Below are 19738 nucleotides of genomic sequence, written 5' to 3' on the forward strand. Positions count from 1 at the left end.
TCCTGTCCTACCCTGCCCTGTCCGACCGATGCTGCCCTGCCACAGCCCCGAGCATCTCCGCGTCCCGGTGCTCTGCTCGATCCGGGCCATGGCGTGGTTTAAAGGTCTTTTCCACGCTAACATTTTCAAKTCCAACCGTTYYCCCAGYACTGCCAAGGCCAACTCTGCCCCRTGTCCCCAGGTGCCACATCCACACAGTTTTTAAATCYSTGCAGGGATGGAGWTTCCACCACTGCCCWGGGCAGCTGTGCCAASAYCGGACACTTTCCATCAACAAATTTTCCCTGAATCCAATCTAAATGTCCTCTGGCACAACTGAAAGCCCTTTCCTCATCCTGTCCCTGYTCCCTGGAGCAGAGCCCRACCCCCGCGGCTGTCCCCTCCTGTCAGGGGTTGTGCAGAGCCACAAGGWCCCCCSGRRSCYYCYTTKSYYCMRGSYKRRSCCCYTTCYCAGYTCCCTCASCTGCCCCTGGTGCTCCAGACCYCACCTGTCCCCATGGCCACCAAYAGGATGTCCCCACAGGCCTCACAGAAGGGCCTGGCCTCAAGACACCACCCCACACAAGAAGGTAATTCCAGAAATTGGAATTACAGCTGTTACATTTTTTCTCCCCTCAAAGGAAATAAGCTGGTACCTGCATTCAGCCTTTGAAAGAGAAGCTGGAATGTTTTTCGGTCTTGATGGTAGCTGGATTTGGAGCAAACTGGAAAAGACTCTGCACATACAGCCAGGATCTGTATTCTCACCTCCTTCAGGGCAGGAAAGCTGGAGCTTGCCATGAACACCACTTAAAAATGTGTTGGATAATGAAACCCTTTCTGGCAGCAGAGGATCAGAAAATAAACTTCGTTCCCTGTGTATCGCTGTGCTGTGTTTTTTACCTGCAGCAAAGCCAAATCTTTGCACGTGCAGTGATTTCTCAGCTAAGCTCTTCCTTCAACTYTAACCATCCTTTTCCTAAAAGGCAGAGAGAGTTGCATATGAATTYCTGCCACATCTAAAAAGGCCAATTTCACAAACAAAAGAAATGTAAATAATGGACTGCTGACTTTGTAGTGTCTATTCCACAYAGTGTCTCATTATTTCCTCCTCAGACAAGGAACTGGGAGTTTCTGATTTACCCACACCTTGCCTGAGGCAGCACTTGCAGAGYTCAGTCAGAGCTAAAAATCACCAAGTATTTTTGGGGCCTCAACTTCTTTTAGACAGTTCTGAAAATGAAAACGATACCTATGGTACTCACTAAGGAAAAAACATGGAAAACTAAAAGCTCACCAGGAACCCTGCCCTGGCACCAATGGCTGCAGTGTGTAAATCAGAGCCCAGCTCTCCTTTTGGCTCTGACATTTACTGGCCSAGTGTAAGATTACAGCAGAGTAACAGCAGAGAGCAGGAGTAAGGGCAGATAAAAATAGCTTTGCAACACTTCTTGCTGCCCTTACCATGAGGTCACATACATTTATTGGTTATTTTAACCTCAAACTCTTTTGAAGCATCCAGGGCCCAGGGTCATCTTTTTTTTTTTTTTTYCCCATTAACAGATATCTAGAAAAACCAGAAAAACGTAATAAACTGGATAATTTTGGTACCTAAAAGTTGTTTTTCATTGCTGTTGCAACCTAAACTCGGTGTACTTCTGTCTTCTTATTTCAGCTGTCCTGGAAATAATGAATTGCTGTTAAGAGTCAAGAGCCCAACACAAACGTTCATTTTTCTCAAATGATGTTATTTCCTTACTGCATGTGAAAAGGCAAACTTTATTTTATATCAAAAAATATAAAATCAGGCAGTAATTACAGAATGAGTGTAAGATGAGGATTATCAGCAATGATAAAAAAAAAACAAAAAGAAAGAAACAAATCCTTAAACAGGTGACAAAATAAAATAAACCTCCTTCCTTTGTACTTCTCATGTCAAAATCACAAGAATGTTTAATTAGGAACCCATTCAACAAAGTTTTTCCTCAGAGAGGCAGCTCCAGCCTGTGATGGAACTGCAATCCATGGGATACAAAACAAGAACATATTTAGGGAGAGCAACTTTTATAAAGTACAGATATTTTACAACTGACAGCTGGATTACTGAACAGCACCAATTTTTATTGTGCCTCAGTGTTTCCATGCCAAGATCATCAAGAAGTATATGTGTGGCAGCTTTTTGAGAAGGACAAGGTTATAAATTGTCTAAAAGGTACCCAAAGCCTTTCCTGGCTCAGTGTGGCTGCTGCCCAGCCCTGCACTGGGAGGTTTAACCCACAAGGGAGTGCACACAGCTGTAAATCCATTCCTCCTGCTCATTCAGGGCCATCACATGCTGAGAGACCTGGCACAAGAGAGAAAGCAGAGGTGAAAGAGAGTTCTCTGTGTTGGAGAACTGTTACCCAATGTGCTGTGCAAGCACAATGTTCAGTGCTTGTATCACTAAATGATGAACATTCATCACCTGCATTGACAGCTGATATTTAAAAATTACTGTTGAATTTAACAGCAAAATATCCATAAGGACTRAGGCTACAGTTTATACTGAATGAAGCCTAAATTCAAATTAAAAACCACCTTACAGAATATCTAAAGTGTCAGCAACAATTGAAATAGGCCCCACCCCTGTCTGTGTCATGGGACTGCTCAGTTTACAGCAGGTTTGAATGAATCTGTCCTGGAAAGGTGGGAAATATAAAATAGCTTAGATGGTTCTGCTTTTAAACAAAAAAGCAGACTTTTAGCAAAATAAAAACAGGGGGGTTATTAATAAATAAATGGAAAAAAACCATCATATGCATTTGTAATGCACTTTCCATCACATTCCATCCCTTAGAACCCTCATTGGGRATTTTCACTAAAGCCTGCCCAGCACTGCAGCAGGGCTCAGCAATCAAAGTGTCTCCTGGCTAAACATGATCCCTAAATTAAGTGTGACAAACCTGCAAATCACTCTGTGCACAAGGACTGCAATACATTTATTTCTGTTTCTGATTAGTGCATGCTTGGYCTGTTTCTCATGGGGATTAAAAACTGCTAAGTGAAAAAAAAATAAAATTGAGCCTTGGGAAAAGATTATTAAAATATTAGTGAATGTATAAAATGACAAATGAAATGGGCCCATGTATGAAAAACCGAGAAGTTATGGACTTCTACAGCAAACTGCACAGGAAAACAGGGATATGTTCAGCTTTGAAATATCAAGAACTGCATCTGATCTGTTCTGGTCAGAGATGCCACTCTCCACATGCTCATTGTCATGATAAAAGACTACAAAAGGAAACTGTAAAGATGTTACACGATGTTCTTTTTGTTTAAAKTTGGCTAAGCAATTAAAAATTCTTACCATCATGGATTTTGGAGCCACTTCCACAGCAAAAACTGTCAGTCCTCTGTTATTGAGGCAGTTCTTACTCTGCTCATTGTTGACGTGAATTATCACTTTGTTTTCAGACTGTAAATTAAAAAAAAAACATGAAGGAACCATTAGTCTTTACTGGTGAAGTGTCTGCTCTTTCTCTAACAACTGCACACTCCGGTACTTCCCGTGCCTTTGCTGTTTTACAGGACAGAAATGCTTTAAGGATACTCTTTGAAGARCAACAGTTTCAAATGGACCTCAGCACCACATTCATGATCAAAGTTGTTTAAGACTCATTGAAACAACACGAGGACTTGTGGAGATATAATGTGGCCTTGTTGAATCTCACACCAACAGCATGAGCCTGGTGCCATCTGCACACCAAACCCAACTGGGACAGAGTGGGCAGGGATCTGAGCAGAGAGCATCCAGTTGTCTCAGKGCAGCCCTGATCTCCTTCTCTGACATATCCCCAAATGTATAAATAACTCTGCAATATCCACCCTAAAGGGCGAAGTGCAAAGCCAAWTCCAGAGTTCCAGGAGCTTCAGCACCCAGTCCTAATCTTAGTGCCCCAACCCACCCCCTTTTGAGTGGCTGGGCATTTAAAAATACACTTCTTGCTGTGATCTTTAAAGATTTAAAGCATCTGAAGTTWAACATCTTCCTGTGCTGTGTACACAGTCCCTGGTATAACCAAAACTGAGAAGGATCAGCACATTYATTGTGATCTGTGGGAAATTTCTGTGGAAAAAGGTTTAAATTCTTTGCTTCTCATCAACCACCTCTACTTGGATTTATAACAAATAAAATATAGCTGGAAGAATAACCAGCCAAAACTTATCCATAACACACTCCTAAAAATCACTGCTCTTTGCCTTTCTTATGGACACTGAAAATACTCAACAGTGTTCAATGCTGTGATCTTTGCTGTTGCTATAATTACATTTCCTGCTGTCAGTGTTTCTTTTCTCATATGATGATCATATTGTGTCAAAATATTAAAAAATTGGAATGTGAACACAAAAAAATTCAGATTCTCTATGGTACTTAGAACTGCTTGCCTCATGATCATAATCTGGCCCTTCCAAGAACACTGAACCAAGCGCTTTAGAAGGCACAAGGAGCACATCTAGCAGTGTTTTTTGTTTTTAATGAAACAGTAACAGAAACCTGATTTCTTAGGAAAATTAGGAAAAATAATTATCAAATCTGACATAAGGAAAGGGGAGGGATAATAAGAGCAGACATGAACACAAGACACCTCACAGAGGACTCAGGCCATACCTTGTTTTCAATAACAGAGGTGATTCTGCTGCCTGATTTGTAGGTGTAGACGATGATGTTCTCGGAGCCATCCAGCACTTTGGGCTCTCCTTTGTTAAGCACAGCCCTGCAGACAGCTCTGCTGAGCTGGGAGCCCCCTGCCTCCAGAGAAACAGCTTTAATTCTGGGTCTGCACCTCTCTGCACAGATGTCAATGACAAAGGGGCAGGCCTGCAGGGAACAAGAGGTATTTTAGCACACTTGAGCTGGAGTTATTCCCTCCTGCAGCTCCAAAGTATTCTCATATCTGAACCAAAATTATCCAGATACTATTCCAAATGAATATTAAATATTCCAAACCTGAGAGCTGTGGCAATCTTTTACACCAAATAAAAGCTCATTTTCTCATGCCATTCACAGTACACTTGACATGCAGTTCAACACAGCAAATCCTTCCTCAGACAGCAAAATGTCCAGGAATTAAGATGAAATATGAATTTATCTGAGAGTCTGAAATAAATGTGTCTCCTCTACCTGCCACACTGTTGCTGTTTGTGCCACTTCCCACAGATTTAATTTCTCTGCAATGTAGCATTGAGCACCCTGGGAGTGTTTTGGTTACATTTTACTCCTGATGTAACAACCAGGGGTTTGCATTTTCTTGGACTGGGTCACAGCAACCCAGCTTCTTTCTAAAGGCTGGAATCTGCCTGGATTTGTCAAGTTCTGTCTCAAGCACCCCCAAAACATCAATCTTAAATTGTTTAAAATCAAGGAATGGAAGAGTAAAGTGAGAGACACAAATAAACAGCTTGAGATTTGAAATGAATTACTGAAGCATTTGGAGAGCACTTCTGTCTTCTGGAAAGCAAAGGCTGTAGCCAGAAACCACAGCTGGAATGAGGCACAAAACACCTTCCTGAAATTCCTAACTGGAGGAAAACCTCCCCAAAATGCTCTTTCTTAGAGGAGAGCTCTCTCTTGTGGCTGAAATGCAGAAGAACAGCCCTGCAGCAGCTCTGCCAAGCACAGCTCAGAGAAAAAGGAGAAACTGCTCATCCTTAAACCCCTCACCACCATCCCAAGATTTTCACCGGGAGACAACTGATCTCTCTCATAATTACTTTWTTTAGGTCTTCATATATTTGATATAGTTACTACACTGGTCTATTTAATAACAGGTTATGATCCTAAAAATCAGCTTTTCCTAAGAATTAAATGATCTAATTATCTGCACATTTAATGCTTGATTTTTTCATCATTTTTTCCCTTCATTRAAGAGATCCTCTTTCTTTAGAGAGAACTATTAACATCAGACATAATACTACTTCTATAAAAATAAATTAATTAAATAATTTTTAAAAATCTGTAAGTGCACAGAAACATCAGAGAAATAATCCCTGGTCATGRAAAGTAAACAGTGTGTGACCCAAACCCAAACATTTTAAAAAAGCATTAAAATTTTATGATGAACACCTCCAGACACTGTTGTGAAAAGCAACCATAASAGAAATARTTATGTCTGGAAAGTAGGAAATCTKAATAATGTGGRAWAAAAAWTAATCTTATCCACTTCTGTTGTGGTTTGGGCCAGAAAAGCGACTTTTTTAAGGAGAGCAAGTCCTGTATTTTCTAAATTTGCCATCAGGTCACAGTTTATCATCCTTATCTTCCATCACTCCCCACCAGCAGAGTGCATGGATTCTTCCAACAGCTGTAATCCAAAATTCCTTCCTCTACAACCCCACAGAATCCTGGCTTTMTCTAAAGCAAAATGAAAATTTCCTGTTTCAAGGATCCAAATGCCATTGTAAGAAACAGGACAATGACAGTGGCAGTGCCAGCCCTGGGTGCTGGGAGCAGATCCCTCCCAACTGAAATCAGTTTTTGGCAGACACAGAGGGCAGCAGTTCAACTGTGCAGTGATTTTTGCTCTGGGACTCTCCTACCTCAGTCATTTCCAAGGCTTTGTTGTAGCCCAGGGACAACAAAGTGACCCAAAGGTCCCAAGGATCCCCGTCCCGGTCATTGGCTTCCATGAGATTCAAATCCATAAATCCTTGCCTTGTTAGTTCATTCTTCTTCATCTCAAAATTCTCTGTTTTAAAGGAATAAAAAKCAGCATTTGGAAGTCTGTTCCCTCTGCAAACATCTTTATCTTTCCCAAGCCAAAATCCCACTCCTGTTAACAAAGTTTAAAAGAAGGAGCCAAATTTCAGATTCAGGATCTACAAAATTATTTGGGAAAGAATGCCCTTGACCCTTCCCTGTGGATTTGGATAATGCCTACAACAGCCTCCTTGAATAACCCAAAAAACTGAGATTTCAAAACAAAAAGAGTTCATATTGATTTTTTTTTTTATTCTAAAAGTTTGTGGCTGAGCTTTGCAGAATGTGGTATTTTAGGAATAGGAAATGAAAGTCAGCTGGAGTGAGCACCTTTAAGTGCTTCAGGTCCTTGATCCAGAAATTATTTACTTAGTTCCTAAAAAGCAATAAAATTCCAGTAATCCTAACACCTCTCTCTAGAGAGAATATCATAGATTGACCAGTGGAATGTCAGCAAACACATAATTGAAATGTCCTCATGTCAGGAACTTTTAAAAATGGTTTTCTCATCTTCATAACAATGCTAAATCTTTACTATATATTATTAAAAAGGGATTRCCAATTTAATAAATCTATCCAGGGGTACAGATGCTGTAATAAATGGTTTGAACTTTGGTGTCAAGATTGATGATATTCGTGTGAACYCTTCTGCTGATTGATGACCTGGTAAAACATTCCCCCACCTCCTCCTCTTCCCTCTCTTATTTATTCMCACATTTCCACCCCTCCTACTTGTGTGGAGATCAGAGAAACCACCAAGTGTGGMAAAGCACAGCCAGGGATGAAACAGAGAAGAAATTCAGTCAGAGGAAAGCATTTTTGTAGGAGTTTTTTATCAGTTAGGAAAAATTCTGATACCTCAGGGTGTTTTAGGGAGAGATAATTAATAATTTTGGCCAATGTGCCACAGCTTCCAAAGGAATAATGTCAAATATGACATGGGTATTATACAATGAGACACTGGCAACCCACATAAAATTTGGATGTCATTTTATACCATCAGATCCACACTAATGAAATATCCCCCTCCACATTTTGTGAGGTATAAAAGCAGCACCAGCCCAATCTGCACCAAGGAGATTGATTAAACAAATACCTGGGAGAGTTTCATTCCCCACATGATGCAGGATTAGAAACCCTGTGGTGTTTGGCAGCTACAAAACAATTAGGAATGGGAAGAATTTTCTCAGCAGAAGGTCAGTGGCACACACAGCAGAATGAAGCAAAACAGAGGACAGGAGACTGGAAGAAAAGAAAAATAAAGGGGGAAAGAGAACAATATCTACACATTTTCTTGGAACAGGACACAGAATATTCAGTTCTATCCAGTTTGGAGGTTAATTAACAACCCTAATTAATTATGGCACAGTAATGAACTTACCCTTACACACAGCCCAGGCTTCCTGATCACACTTCTCCCCACTAGTCCTCAGCTCAAAGAAGTTGTATTCCTCCAGGCTCAGRAGGCCATTCCCATCCAAATCAATTGTTTCAAATATATCCAACAAAGCAGCTCTGAGGGATGAAAAAGGCCAAACTATTTCCTTTGGAAAATGTCTTTCCTGTCTCATAAAATTGCCAAGAACTGTTCAGTCTATKGGAGAATATTCTGTACAAACAGTAYTTTGGGAAYAYACAGATTTAAAAAGTCACATTTTAGCATTTTTATAGAGGTTCCCARTTTGGGAATAAAACTCACTGGAATTCTTTGGTGAGAGCCAGTTCTCCATCTTCATCTCTCCACACCAGTTTGGCTTCTCCAGGAATTTGGGTTTTTACTTTCCTCAGCCTGCAGCCAGTTGTGAAAGGGAGCAGCCAGTAAACCCCAGATCCAAGCTCCCCTCTCCAGCCAAACATCTGCTCTTAAAGGAAGACAGAAAAGTTGGTAAGTACATCTCAAACAATKCCTTTATTACCAGTGATATTCATCAAAAAATGATTAATTATCTAAAAACACTGGGAATGCYGGGTTCTCTCCTTAAAAAAAAATTGTCCGTGTGATAAAGACACAAAAATAGCGAATCTSTTAGAATAAAAGTCAGGAGAGAGATGAGGGAAGAAGGGGAAAATACATTTATTTCTGCCACTGGATAAGAATATTCTGTGCAYTATGAAGTTCAAAATTATATGTGGCAAGGAGAAAGAAAATTAAAGGAAATTGAAACAGATTTGGCCTTGGAAATGTTTGTGTTTGAAGGTGTAGGAATACAAGTGAGTTTCCAGAGTAGCTGGGAATAAACTCAGCTACTCAACAATACTGGATACTGCTGGAATTCTTCCAAATACATGGAATTCACCCCTCCAGCATTAAGCCACACACTAAAAAAAAAAATCAAATAGGGATACAACAAAAATCTCTAACCTCTTTATTCTGGAGTTCAGTAAAGCTCACAAGCTGTAGATTCTCCTGGGTTTCATTYTCTTTCAGAATAAACAAAGCTGTATCCACTGATAACCAGCGACAAGGTTTTCCTAAAAAGACAAATATTCCCCMAAAAATGCTTAATAATGAGGCAAAACTGTTTTCCTTTGCATCTTAAAATATTCCCATGGTATTTATATTGATCCCTGCTGATGCAAAATGAAAAAAAAAATCTATTCTATGCCATTGGGATTTTCTTCCTGTTTAGGCCAAGCAGATAAATTGTTCCAAAGGCTTGGATTTGAACTGTCTTAGAGATAATGATTAATTAATCTTATTAATGATTATTAATCTTATAATTATTATATCTTATTAATGATTATTAACCTTATAATGCTTAATTAAATTAATAATTTTATCATTAAGAACTATTGATAAAATAATTCTATCATTCAGGGTCGAGAATGCCAAGGTGTGGTTACACTCCACACAAATTTGTTTTATAAAAAAACAGCTCAGATGACTTTAAAACAACTTTGGGGTCTAATAGCTCCTGTTTTATGGGATTAAAAAGGGAATAATCTGTTTGGGAAAAACATAATTCCAGTGTAGCATCTGGATCAGCCCTTTTTTAAGAGGAAAATGAAATAAAAACACACTCACCTTCCAGCTGGGGAATATTGAAAGGTTTGATGGTGACACAAACTGCAGACCTTTGAGGTAAGTGCAGCCTGTACTTGTGACTGATGATTTCCCCATCTTCTTCTAAGTAGAAACATCCTTTGGATTGGGCACATTGCCATTCCTGGAAACCAAGCAAATATTGGGTGTTTTCTCCATTTTGGATTAAGATAAAAGTATCTCCTCTGAAATATTAAATTTATTATTATTATATTATTTATACTTTAGATATTTATTTCTATTTATATTATTTAAAAATTCCTGCATAAACATACCACAAGATACAGCACCAATATATATTTTAATTTTTAAAAAAATCCAAAATAGTCCTTTCTGTAGTCAATTTTTTGCAAAGTAACATTGCTTCTCTTGGGAAAATGCCTGAAAAACACACAGATTATCCCAATGCTCCAATAGTTGAAGATAGAATTGGAATTGCCATGAAGATTCTGCTAATGGAGTAATTTAAATATAAATACTTTGCAACTCTCTGCTGTTCTTTGGAGGTTTAGAATTTAAAAAATATTTAGATTTTGCTAAAGAAGTTTTAAAAGAYTTTAAATGTAGCTGCTCAGAGAAAAGGCTGTGGAAAAGACAAAGATGGATTATTTAAAATAAACTGGGATGTCCAATCCCTGGCAAACACTGCTATCCAAGTCCTTCCTCCCCACAATCTCCCATAATCTTTTCATTGAGGAAATGAATGAATTTCAACCTGCTGGAGAAAGTTCCAGGGATAATCCCAGTGTAAGTTCAATTTCTAGACCATGGAGCCAGAGATCAGCTCCTGATCACCTTTTATGGAGCAGAGCAAACTTAATTAACAAAGCCATCCAATAATGTTGTACTCATCTCTATCAAACTGGATTTGTAGTGACAGAACAAGCAAAAGGGGACCAGTCATAAAAAATAATTAGGAAAGAAGGGAACAGAGAAAACATTCCTGAGACTTAATGTGAGGTTAAATAYGGAGCAACAGCTGGGGCTGTGTCAGTCAAAAAGTGGATAATGGGAGCTGGGATTAACTGGGGAGTCAGAGTAAGTCAGTGACAGAATTCCAGCATGGAGTTCAGCCTGCTGGATCATTCCTAAATGTTTATTCCAACACCCTCATGACTCCCAACTTCATCTAAAAGGAGATTTTTAAAATGAAGTTTTAATTCTTTAAACCATCTGAAATATCTGGTTGTTTGCTCCAAGCTTAATACCTGCCAAAACTGTTGGACAAAAGTTTTATCCACCTTATAGGAAATCAAATCCTGTTGTTCTGGCACAGAGCATAAGGTGGTGCTAGAAGTCCTAAATAATCAAATTCCAAATGAATGGAAATTGGGAAAGCTGAAAGAGGATTTCTGGTTTGATTTTCCTCTGTCACTTCAAAGGAGAACAGAAGTCAGATAATAGCTGAAGTGGGAAATGTTTGTGTTAGGAATGTAAATTGATCACTGCCACTGCAATTTAAGTTAATATTGAAAACACCCACATGCTAATGCATCATTTCTAATAAAAAGCAGTATTTGTGAGAAGAATTTTCTGAGGGATTTTAAATTTAGACATCCATCATGTTCTGACTTCCACTGTTTTCTTCTGTCAGAAATGTAAAGTTCACATTTATCCAACTTCCTGCTGGCAATATTTTCTTACTTTTCTTATTTCTGACATCTTACCTGTCAAAAGACAGGTGAACACCAAAAATAAAATTATTTTTTAATACRAACAAGAAGAATTTTTGGGTTCTAGATTTTGATTCCCATGATTATCTATTCATTGGTTCTGGCAGAGCTCACATCGTGCTAAAGCTAAAAAAATTAATAGTTCTACTTACACCTTTCCATATTTATTGATTGATTCCAGTTTTTGGATGATGCCAATCAATCCTAATCAATACCTGCAGCTGCTGTTTTTTCAGTCAGTTCTTACTGGCTTGTAGAAAGAAAAAAGAATCCAAYCTTGGGTAAGTGTGTGCTGGTTTTATACACCACACATCATGTTTGAACAAGGTGAGATTGCAGGTTAAATTGCATGGAGGTCCAGATACCTAAACAGACTGCAAAAAATTCCTGGGAGATGAAGTTTTGAAATTTTAATATAGAACAAATGTCACTGTATAGCAATGGGGAAGAYAGAAAGGACTTCAGAGTTCAATAACAAATCCAGAGTTGTTATTTGAAACAAAAATGCAGCTCCTGAGGACAATCAGTTCAGTTTTCCAGCAGCAGTTACACTGTGTGGTCATAACCATTTTTTCCCTTTTATACAGGAGTCTCCAGGTGCACATTTTTAATGTATCCCAGCAGTTTCCAGTTAATGTTTTATATTTCTACAGCTATTATTTTCTGTTGAAGGAAAACTAGTAAAGGTTCAGTCAAGAAAGGGAAAACAAARGGAAAAGGATCAATATTAACACTCTACAAATATTGACTTAGCAAAGTGACTTTGTTGTCTCTCTCCCCCAGGAATTTATATTGAATGAGTGATTTATTTAAAAGAAAATACTGATAGAACATATTAGTCTAACTAAAAATCAATAATTTCAGGTTGCAGCACGAATTTACCAAGCAGTGCCCAATAAACTGAATATAGTCACAAATCTGTTATTTATTTCCAAWTACCTTTCATGCAAAGGTTTATGATACACAATCTTTCAGACTACTTAAGCATTTAAAGTTCTCACCAACCGAATCAATTATTAAATTTTAAATTTCTCAAAAAGTCATTAAATGTTTTCTCCAACAGTGGTTTCATTTATAAAAAAACACATTTTGTTCCATGAAACCTTCACACCTGAAAAATTATTTCCAATAACTTGTTGTCAGCAAAACCAACAGTATATAAAAATGTTCATAATAATACATACCAAGAAAGCTCTCAGTAGTTTATAGCTGCCCTTGACAAACTATTAATAAACCATAAGACACCATTTTTCTCTGATTTTTAGCTAATTTAAAATGCAATAAYACACGTGCCTAGAGGAAAACCCCATCATTTCAGTGTGATACCTTCATTGTGTCAGGCTCAATAATTAGCTTTGTGCTCCTGCTGCTGCTGGCACCCACAGTGACTGTGGTGGAGGTGGARGCTTTGCTGCTTTGAGCTGATGAGGGTCTTGAAGGAGCTCTGCTGTCACCTATAAACAGAGATATTTAATTATAATCACATTATTTCAACCCTCTCCTAGTGCTATTTATCATAAACCTTGCATTTGGAGGCATAAAGAAAACTGCATGACAAGAACTTCAGTGAGAGAATTTCCCTTCTTCACCCTTTTTGTCATTTTTGCACCTCTTTGGTATTGTCCAGATTTGACATGACTTGGAACAGCACATATTACACCCCAGTATTTCATACTTGGTGCCTCTGTGGACTTTTTCATGTTTGGTAAAGTTTTTAAATATCTTTGTAACTTCAAGGACCCTAAATTCTCCTATTGATTGTGCTTGAAAAGCAGCCTCAATACTTGAAACAAACCCACAGCTTACTGAGAAATGTTTAAGATTTCATCTCTGATCTGGGAAAGAAATAAATTTATTGCAACACCTGAGAATTCACTTTCTGTGCTCCCTTTGGATTGTGTCACATGACAGTCAACAAAATCCACCCTTAGGAATTTGAGAGCTTCACAGATGCAGCCATTTGAACATATTTTACTGACACATCGATGTGATTGCCACAGTAAAAATTATATTAATCAAGAAAATCCTCACTTATCTGGGAAAAATTTAACAAAAACTTAACTGTTCATTGAGCCCCAACAGAAATTATAAAATATATGAAATCTAAATACCTTTAGGCAGTTTGTGATCAATTTTGCTGGAGATCCTCGGGGATGGTTTTGACACTGGCAGTGTGATCCCTTCAGAGGAATTTTCAGGTTGGTTCCCAAATTGCTGCTGCCTCATTCGAGGRTCAACTTCCAGTCTGTCCCGTGCAGCTTTGCAGCACTGCTCACTGGTGCTCAGGTACAGCTCACAGAACTGGAGRTAAAGAAAGAATATTTCACTTACCAGGTTATCCTTCTCATGGTTTTAAGGAGTAAAATGTGGCATCAACAAGAAAAGGACAGCTCAGTAAATGGAAAGCATTTCCTCTTCAAGCCAAATATTAATTTTAATTTTCATGGATCAGAACAATCACTCAAGCATCACAGTAAATGGAGCCATGACTCAACACACTGAGATGCGAATATTGAATAAAAATTGTGACTTTCAACTCTTTCTTTCTTTCTAGATATYTGAAGACTGATTTTTAACACAGGATTCTTACTAGTTTTCCTCCTATAAAACTATATTTATGTACAAATCTTTGTGGGCTGTTTATTCAGTCCAAAATTTAGGATCCTGGGCTAAAGTCATCACTAATCCTCATATTGTCAGTAACACAAAAACAAATATCCCACTTGGCCATACCTTRTTGTAGTCAAGTTTGCCACTGCAATTAAAATCAGCTTGTTTAGTAATAGTGGTCACTTCCTCCCAGGTCATTTTGTCACCTCTCTGCAATAAAAAACAACTGAGTTTGGGTTCCTAATCAAGAATGCTACAAATTTAATAAACAATCTTTTAATATTCTTTAGTATTATCTTATTAATATAAGTATCTTATATCTTATCTTGTAAGAGTACCTTATCTTGCAATACATTTGAATGGATTCTGATTTTAATCATGAAAACACAGGTCAAAATAATAAAAAATATGTCCTTACAATGCTACTAAATACTGAAGAGATAAATTGTATTAGTTAATGTAATTTTGTGGTGTCTTCTGGAAACCCACCACTAATGACACTTCAGTTCCAGAAAATTCTCCATAAACTGGGAATCCCAGCTCTCAGCCATTCTTGCTTATCTTGTTTTATCATCTAATTTCCAAAATCTCTACTACTTAAAGATGGATAATTAAGTTTCTACCGGTACTTACTGTTGTAAGAATTTTATRAAGTTCATCATGTAAAATATATCCAGTCTTATCTGTGTCTATTCTTTCAAATGCTTCGAGCAGTTCACTTTTTGTAGYGGGTTTTTCTTGTTTTAAAATAGCACAAAAATCATCAAAATTCAGTGAAGTTGTTTGTGAAGTCCAGTATTTATTAATGGTCTTTTGAGAAGGGTTTCTTCCAGCCTGTTGAAGTACTGAACAATAAAACACAATATTAAATAAATATCCCCACTTTTAGGAAAGGAGTTTTCTCAAAACATCCTTGAATTACTGTCCATGTTCAGACTTTTCTTTTGAGACAAAACACTCCAAGGGAAAAGTGGGTCTGAAGGACAGTTTTGGTGATAACCTTAAACCAATTTTCCATGAACACAAAGTGTAAAATTTAGCCTATATCCACTGCTTTAATATCAAATTATTTTTAAGCCTGCATATTATTAGATCCATTTATACTAAGAACAACATCATCTTTGCACTTTCTTTGCCAAGAACTGAGATCTAGAGTAGAATTTATCTGAGACAATATTTTATGTCCCTCTTGTATGTCTGAGTGTATCAATTCAAATTACACACCATGAATTTTGAACAAGAAATGATACCATCAGACATAAATTAAGGCCAACAGCCAATGCCACACATGTAACCAGTGCCACGGATGTTACAACTGGCATTCTCCAAAATGAATTTGCTGAATCTGGTTTGCCTCTTCAAGGTCTTTCCTGGAAACAACCTCTCACCAGTTTTCAGTGTGATGAAGGTATTATGTTAAACAGAAATTAAATCCAAATGCACAGTCTATCTGAAATGAGAGAGATGCTTTTCTATCTTCCCAAATCATCAAGTCTTTTCAGGAAGCACAAGAGATCCTTCATCTCTACCTGGGCTGGCATTTGATTTGGAGCCAGCTGAGCAGTGACCAAGGCTGTGCTGGGAAATGCTCAGGAGCATCTGTGAAATGAGGCAGTGGCACAGTTACAACGCTCAGTGGGCAACTGCACCACCACAAACCAAACCAACAAACCCAGGCACCTTTTTTGTTAATCCCTGCCTCAATGCCAAGGATTAAATAAAGATTTGTGCCCTGTCACCTCTGCTGGAGGAGCCAGGAGAACAGAGCAGAGCTCACATCTTTATCTCAACTATGCCTGGGCACGCAGCAATGGTTTGGGGATTTCAGTGTCAAGGGCAGCCAAGGAAGGGCAGTGACTCTGTGGGTTTGTTTCCATGGATAGCAGAGCTCCCTGGAATATCAGTGTATCACATTGTTATATTTAACAGAATATCCTTCAAATACATAATCTGTATTTTTGTATCTCCAGGGAAATCAGCATTTGCCACTCCCTACATGCCAATCTGTATTTGTGCGAGTTCAATCACACTGCACCTTTTATTTATATTTCTTTATGGTCCAATTCTGTTAAATCACTTCAGTAATATTACAACAGACAGGAAATGAAGCTGCTACTTGTGAAGAAGCAAAACTCCTACAAATAAAATGTCACAGGGCCAATCTCTCAGGGAGCACTTTAGTTTAGAATATCAGCCAAACTTCAGGAAGCAAGAGATGCCTAAACGTTGGCATCACTCCTCTGAGAAATGCCAAAATTGACTCAAAATGAAATACAARTCTTTAGCTCTCAGAGCTTAGAAATTCTAAAATAAATTCTTAACTATCTCTRAAAAGACTGGGAATCTAAGCAACTAATTACCCTCTCTAAGCTGACCTTGAAAGCAAAATGCCCAAACATTTGCTGCGTAGCCAAGTGGCATATGGATAGAGATGAAAGCCAAGGCATTTAATAAAGAGATGACATTTGTTCACACCACCCCTTTGTTAAAATCCAGATTATCCAAAACGATCATTAGGATGTTATAAAGGCCTTTTATTGCAKCTGGGAAAGCCTGGAGAGCACCAAGTCACAAGCTGGAGGAATGTGCTTTCTAATGGGTAGAATTTCATGTACTGGTGTAGGGAAAGAATCCACAGTCAGTGTAACAGAGAAGTGCACTCACCTTTTATAGAGGTGATTTCCAAGAGAAACATTTCAATAAAGAACAAAAATGCTGTAAGAGAAAGAAACCACCACCCAAACAAAGCACACAATCCTACAGCTCCAAGAGACTGCAAAGTTGAAATTGTATTTGCTTGAGAAATTTTATCTGGGGTTGCAAAACCTCTTTCAAAATTCAAAATTATCTTACTCCTTCCTTACCTTGGCTGGTCACTGAGATATATTACAAAGAAACAACTTCCATTTTCAGGTAAATTTTCCTCAATTCCCTTTGAAATTCCCTAAGTTTTCAAAACAAAGCCCCACAGCTTTCAGTATCTACCAACACCTTATTTAGCATAGCTKAAGCAGTCAGATTTTTTCCCTGTTGTACTGCTGACAACACCACCACTTATACACAAATAYAGTCTGGATGAAAAATGAGAACTTCTGATTTCAATCTGTGTAATTTGGTATTTGMAATAAAGAGTAAGAATTCTCACAGAACACCAGTTATGGTGATTTTTTTTGTGCCAGGGCAATGGCTCACTCWAAAATGAACTGAGACCTTTCATACAGGGGATTTACAGATAAAAATCTCTATCTGGTATTCCCATTTCCAGCAGRCATCCAAAACTACCCTAAAATCCTTAAAACAGTTTCTGAGTTTCTGCACTGGGATACTCTCTCTGCTGAACTGCTTGCAAACTACTCACTGTAGTCACCACATGCAACAGTTGTAGAGAAAAAAAAGATTAAATCCTTACCTAAACTGAGCTGTTCCTTTGATTTAATATTTTCTAAACTGCTTTTGAAGACAGTCAGATAAGCTGCTCTGCAGTTCATGTAAAATATGGCTTCTTCTGCATGCTGGGATTTCTTCCCTTGGGAATTTTCTGAGTGTGCAGCTTTCTGATTCCTGGGACTGCTGGCCATCCTGAAAGGAYACAATTCCAGTTAGAGTTTCTAACTATCTTAATAATGACTCTGTTTGTCCTCTGAAACACAGACCAGGCTAATTATCCAAATATCTAGATCATATCCTTTCCATCCTCTAAATCTGGGATTGGAATAATCATTGAGATCCACAAACAGAAAGAACTTGAGTCTACTTATTATTCACAATTGATCCTTCAATGGCAGCAAAAAATTTAATTTCACTGTATTTTATTTCATTTCAGACATTTGATATTACAATTATTATATATAATATAATATTATATATATTATATAATATAATATAATATATATAATATATATAATATATAATATATATAATACAATATATATTATATATATTATATATATAATATAATATATATATAATATATAATATATATAATATAATATAATATATAATATAATATAATATATATTATATAATATATAAAATAATATAAATACTATATAGTCTTGATTTTTGAAAGCATAAAAAGACATTTTTTGTGATCTGTGAAACAAGGCTTTGCTATTCATATTTTCTCTTTTCACAGTTATAACTCAACAAAGCATATGGATAATAGTAAAACTGATCAAAATTGTAACCCTTAATCCTTCAAAAATGCCAAGCTAAGCACAGAATTCTAAGTTACCTAAACATAAATAATAGAAATAAATGTGCATAACACTTCAAAAATAATTGCACATAAAACTTTGAGCAACTCAGGCCTTTTAATTCCAAGACTCACATAATTACAAATATATGGAAAAAAATAGAAATGCTTTTTTTTCTCATTTATTAAAACAATTCAAAGCAGTTACTAATGCTGTTTGCTCACCAGTGGTCAGCAAACTYCAACAGCAGCCTTCTGCTTTCACCAGGGGTGATTAAGGTTTCCAGAAGGCAATCACAGAGGGACACTAAATCCTGTTGTGCTGTTGCTATAACAGCCTCTTGTATTATTTTACCCAGTGTTGACTTCAGGAAATATATTCCAGYATAAAAAAATGGAATATCTCAAGTTCAGCAACAAAACAACGCCATGCCAGGGCCTCCCCTGCAGGACTCATTGGATTTTAACTCAGGAGGCCTCACTCACCTGCACCTTGTTGAGTTATACAGGTGTTTTACACTTGGGAAAGGCAGATAATAATTGCTTATCAAGGATGAAGTACCCAATTTGTAACACCCTGACACTTTAATATTACACAGGCACCAGAARGACCCCACAGGGACCCCCAGACACAGGCTGGCTCCTGCAAACGGGTGTCACTATAATTAAGCACCAGTGTTACACACACGGAATGGAATTGGGGGTAAAGGCAAGGAGGAAAAGAAAAATAAATGTTAATTTTCCAGTAACCAGTTTATAAAATGTGAACTCTTGTTTGTACTCATTGGAGTTCCCATTACTGAGGTATTTATGTGGGCCAGAAAGTGCTGCCGATCCATCGCTGGGAAATCCAGTGAGCAATGGTTTAGTGACAGCACTGCCAGCAGCCCCATGGCTCAGGCTGGGRCATTTTACTGGATAAATGACACTTTAGAAAAATAGACAGAGGGGAGCAATCCGGCCAGGCCTTCCAAACTAGGAGAGAKGAGGTTTAGATCAGAGAYTGGCAAGAAATTCTTCCCTGTGAGGGTGGGGAAGCCCTGGAATTGATTTCCCAGAGAAGCTGTGGCTGCCCCTGGATCCTTGGAAGTGCCCAARGCCTGGATGGACAGGGCTTGGAGCACCCTGGGATAGGRAAAGSTGTCCCTGGCTATGGCAGGRGGTRGAAGWGRATCMGTTTTAAGGCTCCTTTAAAGCCAAACCAGTGTCAGATTCTCAGCCCAGTGCACTGAGTGCCACTTCCAGTCCTTTCTTGGACACCTCCAGGGAYRRRGACYCCAAAMCTCTCTRGGCAGCCCCTACCAATGCCTGACCACCCTTTYCGTGAATRAATTCCTCCTGATGCCCAAAGTCAGACCTCCCATTCCAACACTGACCTTCATGTCCGAGGCTCATCCACACAGAACCCACATTTGCACAGGGAAGATTCGCCCTGCTCCGGCCTCGCTCCCGTGAAACGAGGGGACTTTTCCCACATGGATCTCCCTGAGGGGCGCAGGGGA

The 19738-nt window shown here is 38.2% G+C and overlaps 1 protein-coding gene across 1 annotated transcript; it reads right to left on the reverse strand.

Annotated features, from left to right (window-relative positions):
• Positions 1-1738: 1738 nt before the first annotated feature.
• EFCAB7 (EF-hand calcium binding domain 7) lies at positions 1739-19732 on the reverse strand. The gene is made up of 14 exons (XM_057370376.1): positions 19613-19732; positions 17451-17620; positions 14675-14886; positions 14165-14251; positions 13543-13732; positions 12758-12885; positions 9741-9882; positions 9078-9187; positions 8415-8572; positions 8097-8230; positions 6556-6704; positions 4628-4837; positions 3326-3433; positions 1739-2323 (listed from the first exon to the last, which is right to left on the reverse strand). Exons 2-14 carry the CDS (start codon positions 17617-17619, stop codon positions 2249-2251), a joined length of 1872 nt encoding a protein of 623 aa, XP_057226359.1. The 5' UTR covers position 17620; positions 19613-19732; the 3' UTR covers positions 1739-2248.
• Positions 19733-19738: the final 6 nt, after the last annotated feature.

Source organism: Malurus melanocephalus, unplaced genomic scaffold, assembly GCF_030028575.1.
Source record: "Malurus melanocephalus ecotype Western Australia unplaced genomic scaffold, MMel_1.1 scaffold_125, whole genome shotgun sequence".
In the NCBI taxonomy this organism is placed as follows: Eukaryota; Metazoa; Chordata; class Aves; order Passeriformes; family Maluridae; genus Malurus; species Malurus melanocephalus.